This window comes from Loxodonta africana, chromosome 4, assembly GCF_030014295.1.
Source record: "Loxodonta africana isolate mLoxAfr1 chromosome 4, mLoxAfr1.hap2, whole genome shotgun sequence".
Lineage (NCBI taxonomy): Eukaryota > Metazoa > Chordata > Mammalia > Proboscidea > Elephantidae > Loxodonta > Loxodonta africana.
The window spans coordinates 22208569-22228120 of NC_087345.1; the positions used below are offsets into that span (position 1 = coordinate 22208569).

A 19552-nucleotide genomic window follows, 5' to 3' on the forward strand; every position below is an offset into this window, starting at 1 on the left:
ATCTTCAGCAAAGTTTTACTTGTGTGTGATATTAATGATATTCAGTAATTTCTGCATTCGGTGGGAACACCTTTCTTGGGAATAGGCATAAATACGGATCTCTTCCAGTCAGCCAGGTAGCTGTCTTCCAGATTTCTTGGCATGGATGCGGGAGTACTTCTAGCGCTGCATCCATTTCTTGAAACATGTCAGTTGGTATTTGGTCAGTTCCTGGAGCCTTGTTTTTCACCAGTGTCTTCCCTGCAGCTTGGACTTCTTCCTCAGCACCACTGGCTCCTGATCATGTGGTGTACCCCCTGAAATGGTTGAACGTTGACCAGTTCTTCTTGGTGTAGTGACTCTGTGTATTCCTTCTATCTTCTTTTGATGCTTCCTGAGTCATTTAGTATTTCCCCTGTAGAAACCTTCAGTATTGCAACTCGAGGCTTGAATTTTTTCTTCAGTTCTTTCTGCTTGAGAAATGGAGAGCGTGTTTTTCCCTCTTGGTTTTCCATCCCAAGACAAAAGGTCCTAAAAGCCAGTGTGATCAGTCTAAAATTTTATTTATTTTACATTATCTCTTTTAAAAAAAAAAAAAATCTTATTGTGCTTCAGGTGAAGGTTTTACCTAGCAGATTAGTTTTACCATGAATATTTCATATATACATTGTTCCATGACATTGATAGCAATCCCCACAACGTGTCAGTGCTCTGCCCATTTCCTCCCCAGGTTTCCTGTTTCCATTTATCTGATTTCCTTGTCCCTCCCTGCTTTCTCATCTTTGCTTTTGAGCAAATGCTGCCCTTTTGGTGCTGTATACTTGCTCATTCTAAAGAGCACATTCCTTATGGATGTTATTGTTTAGTTTATAGGCCAGACTATTAACTGATTGAGAGGTGGCCTCTGGGAGTGTCTTCAGTTTCTAATTAGAAGATTGTCTTAGGGCAGTAGTCTTGGGGGTTCCTTCAGTCTCCATCAGACCAGCAAGTCTGGTCTTTTTTTTTTATGAATTTGAGTTTTGTTCTACATTTTTCACCCATGCTAACCGGGACCTTCTATTGCGATCCAGGTCAGAGTGTTGGTAGTGGTAGCTGGGCATCATCTAGTTCTTCTGGTCCCATGTTAGAGGAGGCCGTGGTTCATGTGGGCCATTAGTTCCTTAGTCCAAAGCTTTTAATCAGGAGAAACTTACACACAGAGAGTAACGCTAGTGACAGACAATGAAGCACCAAGAGTCACCTAGGTTATGTCTGTGTGGGGTTTTTGTGCTCATAGCTTTATGTACTCTAAGAGTGAGTGGAGACCAAAAGGGAAAGAAATGTGACTGCCTGCAGGGGGTACTTAAAACTATTTGGGTCCTTAGAAACAGTTCTAAGGAATATCCTTTCTACTGATTAGTGGATGTGGATTTGCCTTCTTTTAAGGTAGTTAATCTATAGCTGCTATAGCTTCCAGGTGGGCGAGCATCTGTTTAACATAACCGTATAACTATGTGATGGAGTAATTGCCTGGTCAACTAATGTGGTTTACTCCCAGAGTCTTTGCGGGCAGGATCCATGTTGGCTGTGTCTAAGCTGTTAGTTAACAGGTATGAAATCAGAATCTCGCATATTTGGAGGTGAGCCCCTTTTTAAAAGCATTGGAGAGCCAATTTTCATCAAGCGTAGCGGAGCTCTAATCTAATAATTCAAATAATTTTTAATCAAGTGGTAGTTAAAGAAGTAATACATTATTATTGCTGGTTTGCTTAAATATGAGAGCTTAACGATATTTAATGCCATTTAAGTGTAGAGATTTCTAATGGATTGCTTATGGAAAAAAACACTTAGATGTCTATGGTTCTAAGGTTTCTATAGTACAACTATGTTGTGAATGGATTTGTAAAATTTGAATACAGTCAGTGACTAATAGGGTTATGACTACTTAAAAGAAAGGGAAAATATAAAAGCACAAGAGAAGATCGATGGGGAAGGGCACTTGAGCTTGTGGAAGTGAAGTTACAGTAAGCAGAGAGAGCACTCTCTAAAGGCAGCATCCTCCCTGACCATGCAAAAGAAAGACCATATGAGCAGTAAGAAGAAATTAAGTGTTTTAAACAAGTATGTCTGCAAGTGAAACCCTGGTGGCTTAGTGGTTAAGAGCTATGGCTGCTAACCAAAGGGTCAGCAGTTCGAATCCACCAGGCACTCCTTGGAAACTCTGTGGGGCAGTTCTACTCTGTCCGATAGGGTCTCTCTGAATCAGAATTGACTCGACGGCAACGGGATTGGGTTTTTTGGTTTGTATGTCTGCAAGAATGTAATTCCACCTGCCCTCCAAAAGAGCACGTTGCAGATTTTTTTTGTCTTAAGAACCTGTCATTAAAACCTGGTGAACCGGTTGTTTAAAGTGGAGCAGAAGGTGACAGCGGTGCAGCTGGCTCTGACTCTGTTATCCTGTAATGTCCTCTGTGTTTTGACTCTGCGTGACTAACAGCATTTCAACTCAGCTTCCTGTTAAAAAAAAAAAAAAATTTTTTTTTTTTTTTTTTTCCCGTTACAGCTCATTAGAATTTCAGCCTTTTGGACTTTAAGGCATCATATCTAAAGGTATTACTTGTCTAGTTATTGTAAGAAAAAATGTACTTAACTGAAGATGTACCATTGTTTTTTGATCAGTCTCCCTTTTTGCACTGAACAAGAAACTTACTCTGTTGTAGCAAAAAAAAAAAAAAAATCAGATTTTGTTGAAGTCAGAGAGGGATGATTGGATATATGTATTTTTAGCGTAAGAAAGTGGTTCTTTGGTCGGAGTATTTCTATCAGAGCTTTGCTTTTTACTGATTAGTGATGAGCATTTAAATTTAAAAAACAGGTGGTAATTTACCCAGCTTGCTATAAACCCATTTGTGTCTCTCACATTTTCTTTCCACAGGGTGTACTCTCTGTGACAGAGCCTATCCCTCAGACTGCCCCGATCATGGACCAGTGACTTTTGTTCCTGACACTCCAATAGAGAGCAGAGCAAGGCTTTCTCTGCCAAAGCAGCTTGTTCTCCGCCAGTCAATTGTGGGAGCTGAAGTTGGTAAGAACCTTAGAATTGTAAAACCCCACCAAATTTCTTCTTCCTTTGTAGGGTAGAGTTGTAAAAGTGGATGTGTGTAATTTAGTGCTTATGTAGTTGATGAAAAAAAATTATCGTTTAAGATTTATCCTTTTAGGGAATATTTGTATTATCCGGTGATGATGGCAATAAATCAAGTTGAAAACTTTATTGGGAAGCCTCCCCTTTCTTAGAATCAGAAGTGAATAGAGGAGAGAATATTGGCCTGAATCTTTGAAGCGGAACCGTGCGCTAACCATTATCATGGTAAAACACTCCTTGAAGCTTAAGTTTCTTTTATTGAAACATGGAAAATGCACCACTGATGATTTTTAATCACAAGAGATAGTGAGATTGAATGTTTGTAAATTGCCTAACACCTTTTAGGAAAAAGGAGTAAGGAATTTAGACTGCCGAAGTACACTTACCCCTATTTAAATTCAGTTTGGCTTCTGAATTACTGTTTCAGTTCTTTGGAAATATGAAACTAGGTTCATTTTTCTTTCAGCTGTTGCTTAGGCATGAGTCATTTGAAAGCACTAAACAGCTTAGATAATACAGAGTAGTGGTTTAAGCACAAAAGGTTTTAGAAGTTTGATTTATTTTGTAGTAATTGCTTTATATTTTTATAACAAAATAATGTTCTCTCCAGTGTAGGGATATTGATATTGCTTCTTACTCTGCATTTCTTCTGAACCCCACTTAATCTGTTCATCACATTTTACATATTTACAGCATAGGACACCTAAGACTTAATCAGCTCTTGGAGTGCTGGAATATCACTTGTTCTTAGGTTCACTGAAAATAGAATTCTTTGCATGAGTTAAGCACCTCTTTCTTCTATATCCTGTTGGTTGAGTAAACCATTGACTGTGTGTTTAATGTCCTTCCACTGATAGGTGTATGGACAGGAGAAACCATTCCTGTGCGGACTTGCTTCGGGCCTTTAATTGGTCAGCAGAGTCACTCCATGGAAGTAGCAGATTGGACAGACAAGGCAGTTAACCATATCTGGAAGGTCAGTGTTTATGAAACTTTACTGTGACTTTGGCTGTTTTTATTATGATGATGTAGTTAAAAGTAAAGTATAAGTCAGAATTATTTAGGACTCATATAGTACCATTCAGCCATCAGCCATTTATATCATACTGCATCCTTACTATTATTCTTGGTGGGCAAGTTATAATACACAGTGAAACACTGGTTATTGGATATAGAGGACAAACCGTTTTCATCTCCATTTTGTGAGATAACCCAGTGATTCTGCATTTTAATTACTTGTGGAAGCCAAGGCTGTGAACTTTGTTTATATGAGAGCCTTTTTTTGTAATGAATTGAACCATTCCTCAAATATTTAGCTTGGGAAACAGTTTTAGGATTCTCTCTCTGGTTTTCTAATGGTTGTTGTTGTTAGGTACCTTTGAGTCAGTTCTGGCTCATGGTGACCATATATATACAACAGAAAGAAATACTGCCTGTTCCTGCACCATCCTTACAATCATTGCTATGTTTGAACCCATTGTTGCAGTCACTGTGTCAATCCATCTCTTTGAGGGTCTTCCTTTTTTTCACTGACCCTCTGCCTTACCAAGGATGATGTCCTTCTCCAGAGACTGGTTCCTCCTGATAACATGTCCAAAGCATGTGAGATGAAGCCTCCCCATCCTTGCTTCTAAGGAGTGTTCTGGCTATACTTCTTCCAAGACGAATTGTTCATTCTTCTGGCCGTCCACGGTATATTTGATATTCTTGTCTGACACCACAATTCAAAGGCGTCAGTTCTTCTTCAGCCTGCGTTATTCATTGTACAGCGTTTGCATGCATGTGAGGCAGTTGAAAATACCATGCCTTGAGCAGACACACCTTCGTCCTCAAAGTGACATCTTTGCTTTTCAACACTTTAAAGAGGCCTTTTGCAGCAGATTTGCCCAATGCAATATGTCATTTGATTTCTTGTCTGCTGCTTCCATAGGCATTGATTGTGGAGCCAAGTAAAATGAAATCCATGACGACTTCAGTCTTTTCTCCATTTATCATAATGTTGTGTTTGGTCCAGTCGTGAGGATTTTTGGTTTCTTTATGTTGATGTGTAATCCATACCGAAGGCTGTAGTCTTTGATTTTCATCAGTAGTGCTTCAAGATCTCTTCACTTTGAGCAAGCAAGGTTGTGTCATCTGCATATTGCAAGTTGTTAATGAGTCTTCCTCCAGTCCTGATGCCCCATTCTTCATGTAGTCCAGCTTCTCAGATTATTTGCTCAGCATGCAGGTTGAATAAGTATGGTGAAACTGTACAATTCTGAAGCACACCTTTTCTGATTTTAAACCACGCAGTAGTCCCCTGTTCTGTTCGAACAACTGTCTTTTGGTCTGTGTACAGGTTCCTCACGAGCATGATTAAGTGTTCTGGAATTCCCATTCTTCTTAATGGTATCCACAGTTTGTTATGATCCACACAGTCCAATGCCTTAGCATAGTCAATAAAACACGGGTAAACATCTCTCTGGTATTCTCTGCTTTCAGCTGAGACCCATCTGACATCAGCAATGATATCCCTCATTCCACATCTTCTTCTGAATCTAGCTTGAATTTCTGGCAGTTTCTTATCTATGTACTGTTGCAACCATCTTTGAATTATCTTCAGCAAAATTTTACTTGTGTGTGCTATCAGTGACATTGTTTGATAATTTCCACATTCTGTTGGATCACCCTTCCTTGGAATGAGCACAAATATGGATCTTTTCCAGTTGGTTGGCCAGGTAGCTGTCTTCCAAATTTCTTGTCACAGATGAGCGAGCATCTCCAACGCTGCATCTGTTTGTTGAAGCATCTCAATGGGTATTCCTTCAATTCCTGGAGACTTATTTTTCACCAATGCGTTTAGTGCATCTTGGACATCTTCCTTCAGTACCATCGGTTCTTGATCATATGCTACCTCCTGAAATGGTTGAACATTGACCAATTCTTTTTGGTATAGTGACTTCATGTATTTCTTCCATCTTCTTTTGGTACTTCCTGTGTTGTTAAATATTGTGCCTGTAAAACAAACAACCCATTGCTGTCAAGTTGATTCTGACTCACAGGGATCCTATAGGACAGAGTAGAACTGCCCCATAAGGGTTTCCAAGGAGCACCTGGTGGATTTGAACTGCTGACCTTTTGGTTAGCAGCTGTAGCTCTTAACCACTACGCCACCAAGGTAGAACCTTTCAAAATTTCAACTTGAGGCTTGAATTTTTTCTTTACTTCTTTTAGCTTGAGAAATGTCAAGTGTGATTTTTTTTCTCCCTTTTGGTTTTCTAACTCCAGATCTTTGCACATTTCATTATAATACCTTGTTTTGTCTTCTCAAGCTGCCCTTTGAGATCTTCTGCTCACCTCTTTAACTTCATCATTTCTTCCTTTCCCTTGAGCTTTTCTACGGTTCAAGAGCAAGTTTCAGAGTCTCTTCTGACATCCACTCTGGTCTTTTCTTTGTTTACTGTTTTTTTCAACGGCCTTTTGCTTTCTTGATGTGTAAGTTAGTCTTTGATATCATCCCACAACTTGACTAGTCTTCAGTCATTAGTGTTCAGTGCATCCAATCTATTCTGGAGATGGTCTCTAAATTCAGGTGGGATATACTTGAGGCCATATTTTGGTTGTCGTGGACTTGTTTTAATCTTCGTTCCCTTCAACTTGAATTTTCTAATGGAAGGGTCTAGAAATGTAAGGATTTGACATAAACCGCTATTCCTATAATTTCTTTACATAGAATCTAGTCAGTGGATTGAGAATGATACATGCATACTTGAATCAAAGAGAAAGTAGGTCTTGGGACGATAAGGTGCCAGTGGTATTAGGGAGTTAATTTTGGTATCCAGAATAGAACACAGAAGAATGTTAGGTCCAGTTGGAAAAATAAATAGAAGGGATGATCCTCTGTTCTTAATATTCAGTCGGCCTTTCATTGCCTACCATGTGATAGGTGATGAAGAGAAGTAGAATGCTCCTTTCTCTTTTCCAGTCTAGCCAAAATGTGAAAAGTCACTACACTAACTGTAGGACTCTACTGGTCTGTGTTGTTTTGCTGGAAATAGGGGTACAGGTGAAATGACAACCATGTTGAGAAGGCAACCATATATTTATTTACACATTGACAAGCCAGTGTGATACATACTGCCAAATAAATGAAGTGATTGCTAGATTAAATTTAGTAGCAATGTTTATCACTTGTCGGTTTGTTTGACATCTGTGTTTGCCTTCTCTGGCAGATATACCACAATGGTGTCCTAGAGTTCTGCATCATTACAACTGACGAAAATGAATGTAACTGGATGATGTTTGTGCGCAAAGCCAGGTAAGAGTAGTCTTGATCTAAGGAAAGTAGTTATCATTTAGATGTTTTTCAACAGGAAGCTTTGTATAAAATAGGGAAAAAGAGTAGAAGACCACAATCATGCTGATGCCTGGAAATACTTAAGGCCTAAGGCTTTTTGCCTTGCAGGAGAAAAGACCTGGTGATCTGCTTCAGTAACTATTTCAACCCCAAAACTCATTGCTGGCGAGTCAATTCCAACTCATAGCGACCCTATAGGACAGTGTAGAACTGCGCCATAACATTCCCTAGGCTGTAATCTTTACGGAAGTAGACTGCCACATCTTTCCCCGAGGAGTGGCTGGTGTGTTTGAATCACTGACCTTTCAGTTAGCATTCAGCAGCCAAATGCTTAACCACTGCACCACCAGGGCACTTTCTGTAAAGATTACAGCCTAGGAAACCTTCCAGGTCAGTCGTACTGCATCCTATAAGGTTGTTGTGAGTTGAAATCGAACTTGATGGCACACACAACAACAAGGCTTTTTCAATTTCGTCACTTCAATAGGGGTTGACTAATGTTGATTGCAAATGAAAACACAAAAAACTGCCTTTCTTTAAGAACAATTTATTCAACTTTACAATAAGGAATGATACCGTCATCACTGAACTTGTAAATGGATGCCTTCTCTTTATATTGGCTATTAGTCAATCTCTCAGGCTGTTGTTAGAGCTAAGTCTCGTTCAGCTGTCTGTCTCTATGTCTTTGTCATAGTGAACGTTTTTAATTGTTTTTTTTTTTTAAAGATAATTTACTTAATATTGCTTCCAGTAACAGACTATTGTTTCTGACTATTAAGGGCAACCAACTGATGTGCTGAAGTCAGACTTCTGTTTCTGTACAAGTCCCTCCGCATTTATAGGGTAACAGAAACGATCCAGAGAAAATAGTTATAGCTAAGGTTTCAGATAGGATGTTACTCTTTTAGGAGATATGATGTGTTTAGGATGCATTTCAAAATTAATATGCTTGATCTATTAAATGTGATAACTTAGGAACCGGGAAGAGCAGAATTTGGTGGCTTATCCCCATGATGGAAAAATCTACTTTTGCACCTCCCAAGATATCCCTCCTGAAAACGAACTGCTTTTTTATTATAGCCGGGATTACGCTCAGCAGATTGGTAAGCTAATAAGAGTTGTTTGTCATGAATCTAGCGTAGTAAAAGCACCAGAAATAAATTTTGGGTAATGATTTGCATGTCGTATGAAGCAAAATCACAGCCTTCTCTGCATATATAAAAGCAGGAGATCGCCCCTGTGTTGCAGGTGTGACGGTCTGCGACGTTCCGCATGACCTAAACGTTAGTCACCAAGCAGCGCTCTTATGAAATGAACTTCCATGTTAGGACTCTGATATGGGTAATTTGAAGTTCCTGAGGCTTTTTTTTGAGTCCGTACCACTGAGTTTTAAGTTCCTGAAGGAAAGGAAAAGCCCCTTGAATTTATTTAACCTACGTAGGTTTCCTCTTTTCACTATATCATGATGACAAGTGATGTTTAAGAGTTTGTGGGCTACGGAATCTAAAGGGTTTTGCCTAGGAAAAATGCCTTATAATTCAGCATTTACAGAGTCCTTCCTGTGCTCCTGGCACTATTCTCGATTCTGGTGATAGAGAATTGAAGACATTTCAATTTTACAGGTAGTGGGCAAGCTGGAAATTTTGATAAAAATGAGAATTGCAAACAACAATACTAATATTAAGAAAAAGTTTTCAAATGTAAGTATCTGGAGACACTGAGTCATCTTTTTCTTCTTAAGGTGTTCCTGAACACCCAGATGTGCATCTCTGTAATTGTGGCAAGGAGTGCAATTCCTATACAGAGTTCAAAGCCCATCTGACCAGCCATATTCATAACCATCTTCCTAGCCAGGGCCACAGTAGCAGCCATGGGCCAAGCCACAGCAAAGAAAGGAAATGGAAGTGCTCAATGTGCCCCCAAGCTTTTATCTCTCCTTCCAAACTTCATGTCCACTTTATGGGTCACATGGGCATGAAGCCCCACAAGTGTGATTTCTGTAGTAAGGCTTTTAGTGATCCCAGCAACCTGCGGACCCACCTCAAGATACATACAGGTAAGCTATATTGGACCTGGAATTTTTGCAACAAACAGAAATTGTGGTAGTAAAAGGCTTTTGAGAGATAAAGTACTGCAGGTAGAAATGAGACGAGGATGCCACAGAATGAGTCCAGCTGGTTGTCAGGTGGGGACCTCGGTGGGTGGTAGAACCTTGGAATAACTGGTTCTTCAGAAGGTGTAATTAAGATGCCCCCCTTCTGAGATACCCTCACTATAGTCTGAAGGTCCTTGGGAAAATGCAGTTACTGATCAGGAAGTCGAACAGTGTGTTGGAGCTTGGAGCAAAGGGAATTCTGTAGAAGCAGCCTGAACCTCCCAGTAGCGCCTACCCTTGGTCACCAGCCATAATCAGCTTCTTCCCTTGGAATATCATTCCAGTAAATGCTGCCAGATTTTGGGTTTTGAGCTTCCATTTTCTAAACTCCGTGCAAACCATCTCCTTTCTTTTAGCACTTTTTTCATACAAATGACAAAGTAATTGATGACATTTTAGCATTCTTGTTGGGTTATTTGTTCTCCAAATTTTCAAAAGAAGGGTTCAAATGTTAATTAAGCTCAAATGTCAGCTTCTCAGAAAGACCTTCTCTAGTCTCCCTTTCTAAAGATCTCCCCTGTTCTAGTCATTCCTTCTCTTATTCCTCTATTTTATTTATTTTCATTACAGCACTTACCACATTCTGAAGTTAACATATTTATCTGTTTGCATGTTTATTGCCTGTCCACCTTCACTAGAATATAGAGCAAGGACTTTGTCTTATTCATCACTCCATCCTCCAGCATCTGGAATGGTGCTTGTCACATACTAGGCCCTCAGTAAACATAGGTTGAATGAATGAATGTTTGCAAATGTGAATGGTTTTATCTTCCATTCAAGCCTCCTTAAAAAAAACACCCTACATACTTGAATCAGTTCAATTTGTTGAGTGTTTACTGTGTAGCAGGCTTCATGCTGGACATTGGGGATATAAAGAAGAATAAGGTGTAGTCTCTGCCCCTGAGGAGCTTGGGGGCAACTAAGATACTCCCAGATCATCTCTGTCATCCATTCAGGTGGACCACTTTACTGGTGGTTGATTGCCAGTATGTGTTGACTTTTACTAGGTTCACTTAGATTTACAGGGCTGAGCAAACTATTACCTGTTTTTATAAATAGAGTTTTATTGGAACACAGCCACACCCATTTGTTTACATATTGTTTATGGCTGCCTTTGCATTAAAACTGAGTAGTTGCAACAGAGGCAGTTTGGCCCACAAAGCCTAAGATACTATCTGGCCTGTAAGAAAAGGTTTGTTGACCCTTGACTTAGAATGATCTTATCTTTGAGTTGTTAGAAGTTGATTTCATCCCTGGTTTATGAGATCATGTTACATGTTAGAGAGAAACTATAAAATACAGCTTGCCACCGCCACATACCCACATGTGTGCTTTATAGTCTTGAAAATGCTAGTGATTGCTTTATTCATGGTGTGATAACTTGGGTTCATGTGCAGGTCAGAAGAACTATAGATGTACTTTGTGTGACAAGTCTTTCACCCAGAAGGCTCACTTGGAGTCCCACATGGTTATCCACACGGGTGAGAAGAATCTCAAGTGTGATTACTGTGACAAGCTGTTTATGCGGAGGCAGGACCTCAAGCAGCACGTGCTCATCCATACACAGTAAGTTACCCTGCAGTCGAGATGGCCCTCAGGTGGTAAGCCATGAGGTGACTGCAGCCAAGCTGGCCACCTCGAGGGCTTGACAGTGCTCAGTCATCGTCTGCATCCTGCCCTGGTACCATGTGGGTGCTTCCTGTGCTCCTTGTAGCCAATCAAAGGCCACAAAACGTAGTTTTATCTCCGAAGGTTTAGCTTGTTTGCTCTTTTTCTTATTTTGCACTTCTGTTCTCTGGATCTATTTTTATTCCTATTTTCAGAGCAGCCTCATTCATTTATTAATTTAACAGATATCTTTTAAGGACCTCCTCAGTGTCCAGGATTGCGTGAGGTAGTGGAAATACAGAGGTGAAAGACACAATCCCTGTGTTTAAAGAGCTCAAAGTCCAAATGTTTATTATACTGTGTTGCAGCTGTTAGAGTAAGCATTGGATGCTGAAAGACCACAGAAGAGGGCACCTAACCCAGCCTGAGGTGATGCTGGAAAGATTTTCTGGTTGTTTGAACTGAGCCTTAGAGAGGTCGATTAGGATTATTCAGAGAGGCTAAGGAGGGTAAGGAATGGGGATGCTCTTCCACACAGAGGGAATGGCATGTGTAGAAATACAGATGCAAAGAGGAGTATGGAATGCAAGTGTTTCTTTATAGTTAGAACGCAGTGTGCTTGTGAGAGAGTGATGAAGGGGCAGCAGCCACATCGTGAAGAGCCTTACATCCTGCTAAGAAAATTGAAATTCATTCTGAAAATGCTGGGGAGCCACTGAAGGATTCTAAGGAAAGGAAGGTCATAGTGAGGTGTCCGTTTTATAGGGATTGCTCTTGCAGAAGGACAGGGGATGACTGGAGGAGGAGAAGGCAGGTATTGAGAGACTGATGAGGAATTTGTTGGATCTTTCCATGTGTAATTCCAAGTGTAGGCAAGCTAGAGAGAAGAGAGCAGATTTTGTGGGCCTCAGCTTTTAGCAAGTGTTAGAAAAGGGTGGATACATTGTTACTGGCTTATATTGTGGAGATTCTCTTTAGAAATCCATATTGGAAACTTTCTAGTCTTACAGAGCTTGGATAAACACTTGGCTTTGATAGTCGGTCTCTTGGCTGATTCCTAATGACAATTCCTGAAACGCTAAAATAGCCAAAGAATCTGGAGTCACATTCCTAACTCTCCAAATTGGCCTTTTAAACAAAGTCCTCATTAGTTTTATTATTACAGTGAAATTTTAGAAGACTAGACAACCAATTATCAAATGGTTACATAGAATTGTACAGTATTACAGCTGAAAGAAATCTCTAGGATCATCTATTCTAGCTGCTTGTTATAATCACCTGAGGAACATGAAAAACAAAAATGGTGATAAGGCCCGATCCCCAGGGATTCTGATTTATTTGGTCAGGGTTAGAGCTGCAGCCTTAGTACTTTTAAAAAGCTCCCCAAGTTACTCTGGTTGCCAGCCAGGCGTGAGAACTACTGATTTAGTCCAAATGAAAGACTGGTTTCTACAATATCTCTGGCAAATGGTTCCATTGTTTCTTCTGGAATTGGTGTAGAGGAAAATTTTGCTTGAATCAAGCTGAGTTCAGCCTCTCTCCATTAATTCCATATCTGCCCTCTGGAATGATATAGTTAATATTTCTTTAAATTGACAATCTTTCATTTATGATCACTCTCACATTCCTACCAAATCCCCTTTTCATCAGGCCAAATGTTCACAGTTTCTGTAACTTTTCCTCATATCACATGGTTTCAAATTTGGTACCCAGAAGTAGTATTCCAGATATGATCTGTTCAGTATATGTTGTTGTGTGCTGTTGAGTCAATTCCAACTCCTAGCAACCCTATGGGACAGAGTAGAACTGCCCCGTAGGGTTTCTTAGGCTGTAATCTTTACAGGAGCACATTACTAGGTCTTATCTCCCCAGGTGGTGCTGGTGGGTTCCAACCACTGACACTTTGGTTAGCAGCTGAGCGCTTAACCATTGTGCTGTCACTGCCTCTTGTTCAGTATATGGTGAAGTGGAGTTATTATGTTCCCTGACCTTGGTTGTTTATTCCTTCAAGAGATGCCTGAGTTCGCACTTGCTTTTTTGTAACCACTTCACAGCATAACGTGAGGTAAATTATTTTGAGATTAGTTATATAACTGTTTCTTTACATTTGGGTTTAGAGTTGGCTCTATCAGGTATTGACCACTAAAACTTAGTTCTCTCCAGAGATCTGCATCTAGACTTTTTGTCGGAATAAGAAAGTAAAATAAGTGTCTTTGCCAAACTCCCATGAGAGAGAAAGAAATTTTTGGACTGTTAAAACTTAAAGCTGGTGTAAGTCATTCATATAAGAAACACTATTTACTCAATATATTTTTGAATGAGACTTTAGGCTCCCTATGGAGATTATTAGCAAAATTTTCATATGTTTATATTTTTACTTTTGGGCATTTCAAAGTGGTTATAGTAGTATTGGGATTCTGTTTATCGTCTTAGAAAAGAAAACAGCTGCAGCCCCAGAGCCAAATCTACAAGGAGTTTCTTTCCCACAGTGTTCCCTTGAGATTATAAGAGTTGTGGCAGAAACTGCCTTTGCCCTTGCTCTAGGAAAGAGAAACCTGAGAGGAGGAGCAGTGACGCTTACTCCTATACCTGTATGTTGTTCTACACATGTATGAGCTTCTGTAGGGTAGGTACCTAGCAGTAGTATATACTCCACAGTTGCCTGGCTTTACATTCGTCTTTATGATTTATATCTCCAGCCTCAGTTGTCTAACTGCTCTGATGCTTTGGATGTCCACCAGGTGTCTTAGTTACCTAGTGCTGCTATAACAGAAGTAGCACAAGTGGATGGCTTTAACAAAGAGTTTATTTTCTCACAGTAGAGTAGGCCAAAAGTCCAAATACAGGGTGTCAGCTCCAGGGGAAAGCTTTCTGTCTCTGTCAGCCTTCTCATCAGTGTTCCCCTGGACTAGGAGCTTCTTCACATAGGGACCTTGGGCCCAAAGGACGCGCTCTACTCCAGCTCTGCTCTCTTGGTACTATGAGGTCCCCTGTCTATCTGCTTGCTTCTGTCTTTATATCTCAAGAGATTGCCTCAAGTCACAATCTAATCCTGTTGGTTGAGTTCTGCCTCACTAAAGAGCTGCCACCTATCCTCCCTCATTAACATCATAGAGGCAGGATTTACAACATTCAGGAAAATCACGCAATACCAGGAATCATGGCCCAGCGCAACCAATAACACACATTTTTTAGGGGACATAATTCAATCTATGGAAACCCTGGTGGCATTGCAGCTGAGCGCTACGGCTGCTGACGAAAGGGTCAGCAGTTCGAATCTGCCAGGCGCTCCTTGGAAACTCTATGGGGCAGTTCTACTCTGTCCCATAGGGTTGCTATGAGTCAGAATTGACTTGACGGCAATGGGTTTGGTTTTTTTGTTTTGTTTAGTTTGTTTAATTCAATCTATGACACCAGGCAACTCAGACCTAACATGTCCAAACCTCAGCTTTTAGTATCACACCCACAAGCATGACTTTACCCCAGGGTTCACCAGCTCATTAAATGGCACCATCATTAACCGCAGGTGGCTTAGGCCAAAAACCTTGGTGTTATCCTTAACTCAGCCTTTCGTTCTTTCTTCTAACACTTAGTCTAAGTCACCAGCATCTTTTGTATGGACTGCGTCAGTAGTCTCTCAGCTGACTTTCCTGCTACTGCTCTCATTTCTCCTCACCCGTTTCTCAGCACAGATACACAAACCCAGGTGCTCCATACAAACACACTATATCCTATCCATAGTGGCCAGAGTGATCCGTTTAAAATATAAGTGGGAGTCTGCCTGTCTCCACTCTCAATTCTTCAGTGGCTTTCCACCAAACTTGGATTAAAAGCCTAAAACCTTATCATGGCCTAGAAATTCCTTTATGATGTGGTGGTGATACTTGGCTACCTCTCCCACTAGTCTTGATATCACTTTTTCTTCAGATTCTGCTTTAGCCACACCGGCCCACCCCTTGTTACTTCTTGAACTTATTAAAAATACTCCAGTCTCAAGGCCTTTTCACTGTATTGCCTCCGCCTAGAAACATACAGTGAAACCCACAAAAGCCAGAACCTGTGCAAGGAGGAAGCCTGTCAAAGAAGGGAATACTCAGATATTTTCCACTAAAACGAGCAATAGAAGAGTGGTAAGACAGCGCCCTGTCAAAGGCAGAAAACTTGCTAGACCCAGAAAATAAGGCAGTTCTGGTGAGTTCCAGCTCTTGCAGATTTCACTAAATTAGGCACACAGTAAACGTGTGTTGAATGGGCATGTAAAACCACTGGACTAGAAGAGAAGAGGTAAGACTTCTCATATGGGCTTTGTTTTGGCCTTGGGCAGCTTACTTAGTTTTCATGCATGTAACATTTCCCATCTGCAAAATTCAAAGGTTGTTTAGGTGGATGGTCTTTAAACTGCTCCAGAGAACTCCAAGAGTTCCACAGAATTCACCAGGGCCATCTCCCACTAGGAGAGGGTGACTGGAATGGCAACTACAGAGGCCAGGCTTCAGCACTGCCCACCCCAACCCTACCACTCCTTTGAGCATTTCAAGGCCACATATTGGGCTTCAGTTAAGACAGGGTTCAGCTGCTCAAAAAGACAAGTTAAAAAATTCCTGGCCTCCAAGGTTTTTTTCAGCTCTAAAACGTCTAGGCCAGCATTACTCAAACCTTAACACTGTTGACATTTTGAGCCAGATAATTCTGTGTTGTGAGGGCTGCCCTGTGCATTATAGGCTGCTTAGTAGGATCTCTGGGCTCTACCTGGTAGATGCCATAATCCCTCCCCTGACACCAGTTCTGACAATCAAAAATGCTCCAGACATTGCCGAATGTCCCCAGGAGGACGAAATCATCCCTGGTTGAGAAAGGGGAAAGAAACGTGGCAATTTTATAAAAGTAGCAATCAGGGAGATAACAAATTAAAACTATGGTGAGATACCATTTTGTACGGGCCAGTTGGCAAAAATTTTCAAACTTTTATCTTCTAATTGTTGGCGAAAATGTAGGGCGATAGAAACTCTCGAATGGCTGCTGATAGACATGTACATTGGTACACCTGCCTTGGAAAATAGTTTGCCTTATCTGGTAAAGTTGAAGGTGTGCCTATCCTTGACCCAAATACGCTGCTCCTGCGAATATACCCTAGAGGAGCTCATACAGGTGCAGACCAACGTACAAGTCTAGAAATGTTCAATAGCAGCCTTGCCTGTGGTAGCAAAACATTGGAAACCACCCCAAAATCCATGAGCAATAGACAAGTCCAGTGCCACAGGTAAATTGTGGTATATTTATAAATAGTGTACAGCAATGAAAGGAAACAAACTACTAATAACTCCAGCAACTTGAATGAATTTTACAGACATCATATGGAATGAAGGCAGGTAGAAAAGAAATACATAACAATATGATCCCATTTACATAGGATTCCAGAACAGGCAAAGTAATGCCCTAAAGGTATGCATCCATAGTGAAACTACCAAGAAAATCAAGAAAACTGTTACAATAGAAGTCAAGTTAGTGGATGCTTTTGGCAAAGAGGAAGGGATTTCTGGGGTGCAGGAAATGCTCTGTTCCTTGACCTAGGTGGTGATACCCCAAGTTATACCCCCAAATCAAATGTTCTTTCTTATGTTTCCTTTAGAGAACGCCAGATCAAGTGTCCCAAGTGCGGTAAGCTATTCTTGAGGACGAATCACTTAAAGAAGCATCTCAATTCTCACGAAGGAAAACGGGATTATGTCTGTGAAAAATGTACAAAGGCTTATCTAACCAAATACCATCTCACCCGCCACCTGAAAACCTGCAAAGGGCCCACCTCCAGCTCATCAGCACAGGAAGAGGAAGAGGAGGATGACTCAGAGGAGGAAGAATTAGTTGACTCTGTGGGGGCAGAAGACTGTAGGCTTAGCAGTGCTGTGTAGTCAACAGATAAGCCTCTCTCTGTACATAAATAGAAGAAAAAGCAGCAAACTACTTTGGATGCAAAAGGGAAAAACATAGATAACCAGTTCTCCACTACAATGGTTTTTATATAAAATGGTTTCTGATTTCCTTTCAGCCAACATCAAAATAGACTGATGAATGGGAATGAATAAAGCACTTATAGAAGAGTGTTCTGATGAAAGCATCCCAGAGCAGTTAAAACATGCAGTGTAAGCTTCTTACTTCGACTGCAGACAACAAGTGCAGCACCTGCCTTAACCTCGCCTGGCCCACTGAGCTTGGCTTACGGTTCATGCCAATCACCAAAACTCACTCTTGGGTGTTTTGGGGTACATTTTGTTTTCCAGATCTTCAGTAGGCACCTAGAAGGCAAATAAAAAAGGAGCTTCCAGGCAGTAGGCAATGATGGAGAGAAGAAAAGGAGAGACAGCTGGGCCACTGTCCAGGAAACTAGCTTTGCCGGGAAGCTAAGGTGAATCACCTGGTTATTGTTACTGAAAAATCTTTCTAGGTTTAGACATGTCTCTCACTGTCTCCAGTAAATTCCCAGCCACTCAAATGAAGGAGACTGGAGCTGTAGAGAGCCAAAGTAATGCATGCTGGATTATCTCCTGATGACAAATACGTGTGAACTCACCTGACAAGTGGTACCTCAGCCCGTGGAAGGGAAGGAAGGGAATGTTCTAATGTTCATATTTGGCTCAGTCTGTGAAATGTATCAAGACGCCATTCACCGTTGAAATGACACTCACGTTCAAAGCAACAAATGACTCTAAATGCATTGGTGCATTTGCAAATTTATGTCCCCCAGGTATCCCTGGGGTGGGGGACCTCGCTGGTTAAGCATGATGGATGCCAGACGACCTGGAAGGTAAAGAAGGCTTAATGGTCACCACGTTGGCCTGTTTTCAGGGTTGCAATCTAGTTAATTTATCCATTTACCTGGTCTCTGTCTCACGTGCATACCTGGCTTTCAGCAAGAAGCTGACACATCCTTACGTTGACAGGGTTGCTAGAATGTGCTCTCTCGCTCTAAGGCACAACCTTTGGGTTGTAGTAGAGAGGACTTTGCCGGAAGGTTTTGCTGCTAATGTATTTATGGAATGAATGTATTTCATTCAAATCTGTATTCCTTTAGGAAGGATTAAAATAAAAACTTTTTTAAAACATAGAATTCCTCTTGTAATCTTGTTTTGTGAAAGAAGGAGCTGAATGAGTCTTTAGTAGAAAATCAGGTACAATTTGAATTTTTGTAAGGTTAGAAGGGAAAAAGCATTCCCTAAGTATTACAGCTTTCAGATCATATTCTAATGTGTCTGTGCATCTAACAGAGCTCAGACAAACATGCCTCCTGTGTTTTCAGCTGTCCTTTCCTGCCCTCTTCCTCCCTGAGCTAGTGCCTTTTCTCTGCTGCCTCCGTGAAGAACTGTGGCACGTCTACAGTTGAGCAGGAGTGAGGCATTGGGGGTGGTTAGGGTGGCAGCTGAAGCTGAGTCATGAAGCCTCAGTCAGGACAGCTCTGAGAGACCTGGGACAGCTCCAGGTCAGACTTTTGCCAAAGGCCAGCTCTGCTCCCAGGAACCCACTGCTCTTGGAACCTTCTTCCCTTTACTTCAGCAGCACGTGCTGGATTAAATTCCTTCATCTCCCTGCACTGGTTGAAATGCAGCCCAAGATAGTTAAGCCTAATGTCAAAAAAAAAAAAAAGGAAACTGGGAAATAGTTTCAGTGAGAATGTAGCTGTTATTATTTACAAGTGTTTCTCATTTTTTTCATCTCAGACTACAATGACATGTTTTTAAGTCATTCTCACAAGACGAGTAAATTAAGAACTGCCCTTTCAACAAGGTTTTATGCTGAGCCTTCCCTGCCTGTTGCAGGCAACCTTATCTATTGCTCTCTTGGTATCAGTCTGTTGGGTAAATAACCACAATGAGAGGCAGGCTATGAGTGTGGGCTCTGGAGCCCTGAGAATTTTCTCTAGTCTCAGCTACGTGATGGTTTTGTAACCTTGATCAAGTTACACAGCTTCTCTATGCCTCTATTTACTTAGCTGTAAATAGAGGGCACCTATTAGAGTTCCCACTTCATAATGGTCTTTGGTTATTAAGTGAGTTAATCCATGTGCGTGGTTTTTACGCGATGCTTGACACATAGTAACAATACTGTTAGCTAACATTGTTCAGTTTCATGTTAGCCCAGGGTATACCTCTGTCCCCCGCCCCCCCCCCCCCCAAAAATGGGTATAAGTGATTGAAGAGCAAGTTCCAGAGTCTCTTCTGACATCCATTTTGGTCTTTTCTTTCTTTCCTGTCTTTTCAATGACCTCTTGCTTTCTTCATATATGATGTCCTTGATGCCATTCCGCAACTTGTCTGGTCTTCGGTCATTAGTGTTTAACGCATCAAATCTATTTTTG

At 41.0% G+C, this 19552-nt stretch overlaps 1 protein-coding gene across 1 annotated transcript in view; it reads left to right on the forward strand.

Annotated features, from left to right (window-relative positions):
* The window catches only part of PRDM4 (PR/SET domain 4), a 38170-nt gene extending 18823 nt beyond the window's left edge, over window positions 1-19347 (forward strand). Inside the window, exons 5-11 of the mRNA XM_003405315.4 lie at window positions 2894-3043; window positions 3961-4079; window positions 7315-7400; window positions 8415-8542; window positions 9181-9495; window positions 10992-11160; window positions 16832-19347. Coding sequence (XP_003405363.2) covers window positions 2894-3043; window positions 3961-4079; window positions 7315-7400; window positions 8415-8542; window positions 9181-9495; window positions 10992-11160; window positions 16832-17111 — 1247 coding nt within the window. The 3' untranslated portion in view covers window positions 17112-19347. The remainder of the gene's footprint in view (window positions 1-2893; window positions 3044-3960; window positions 4080-7314; window positions 7401-8414; window positions 8543-9180; window positions 9496-10991; window positions 11161-16831) is intronic.
* The last annotated feature ends 205 nt before the right edge of the window (window positions 19348-19552 follow it).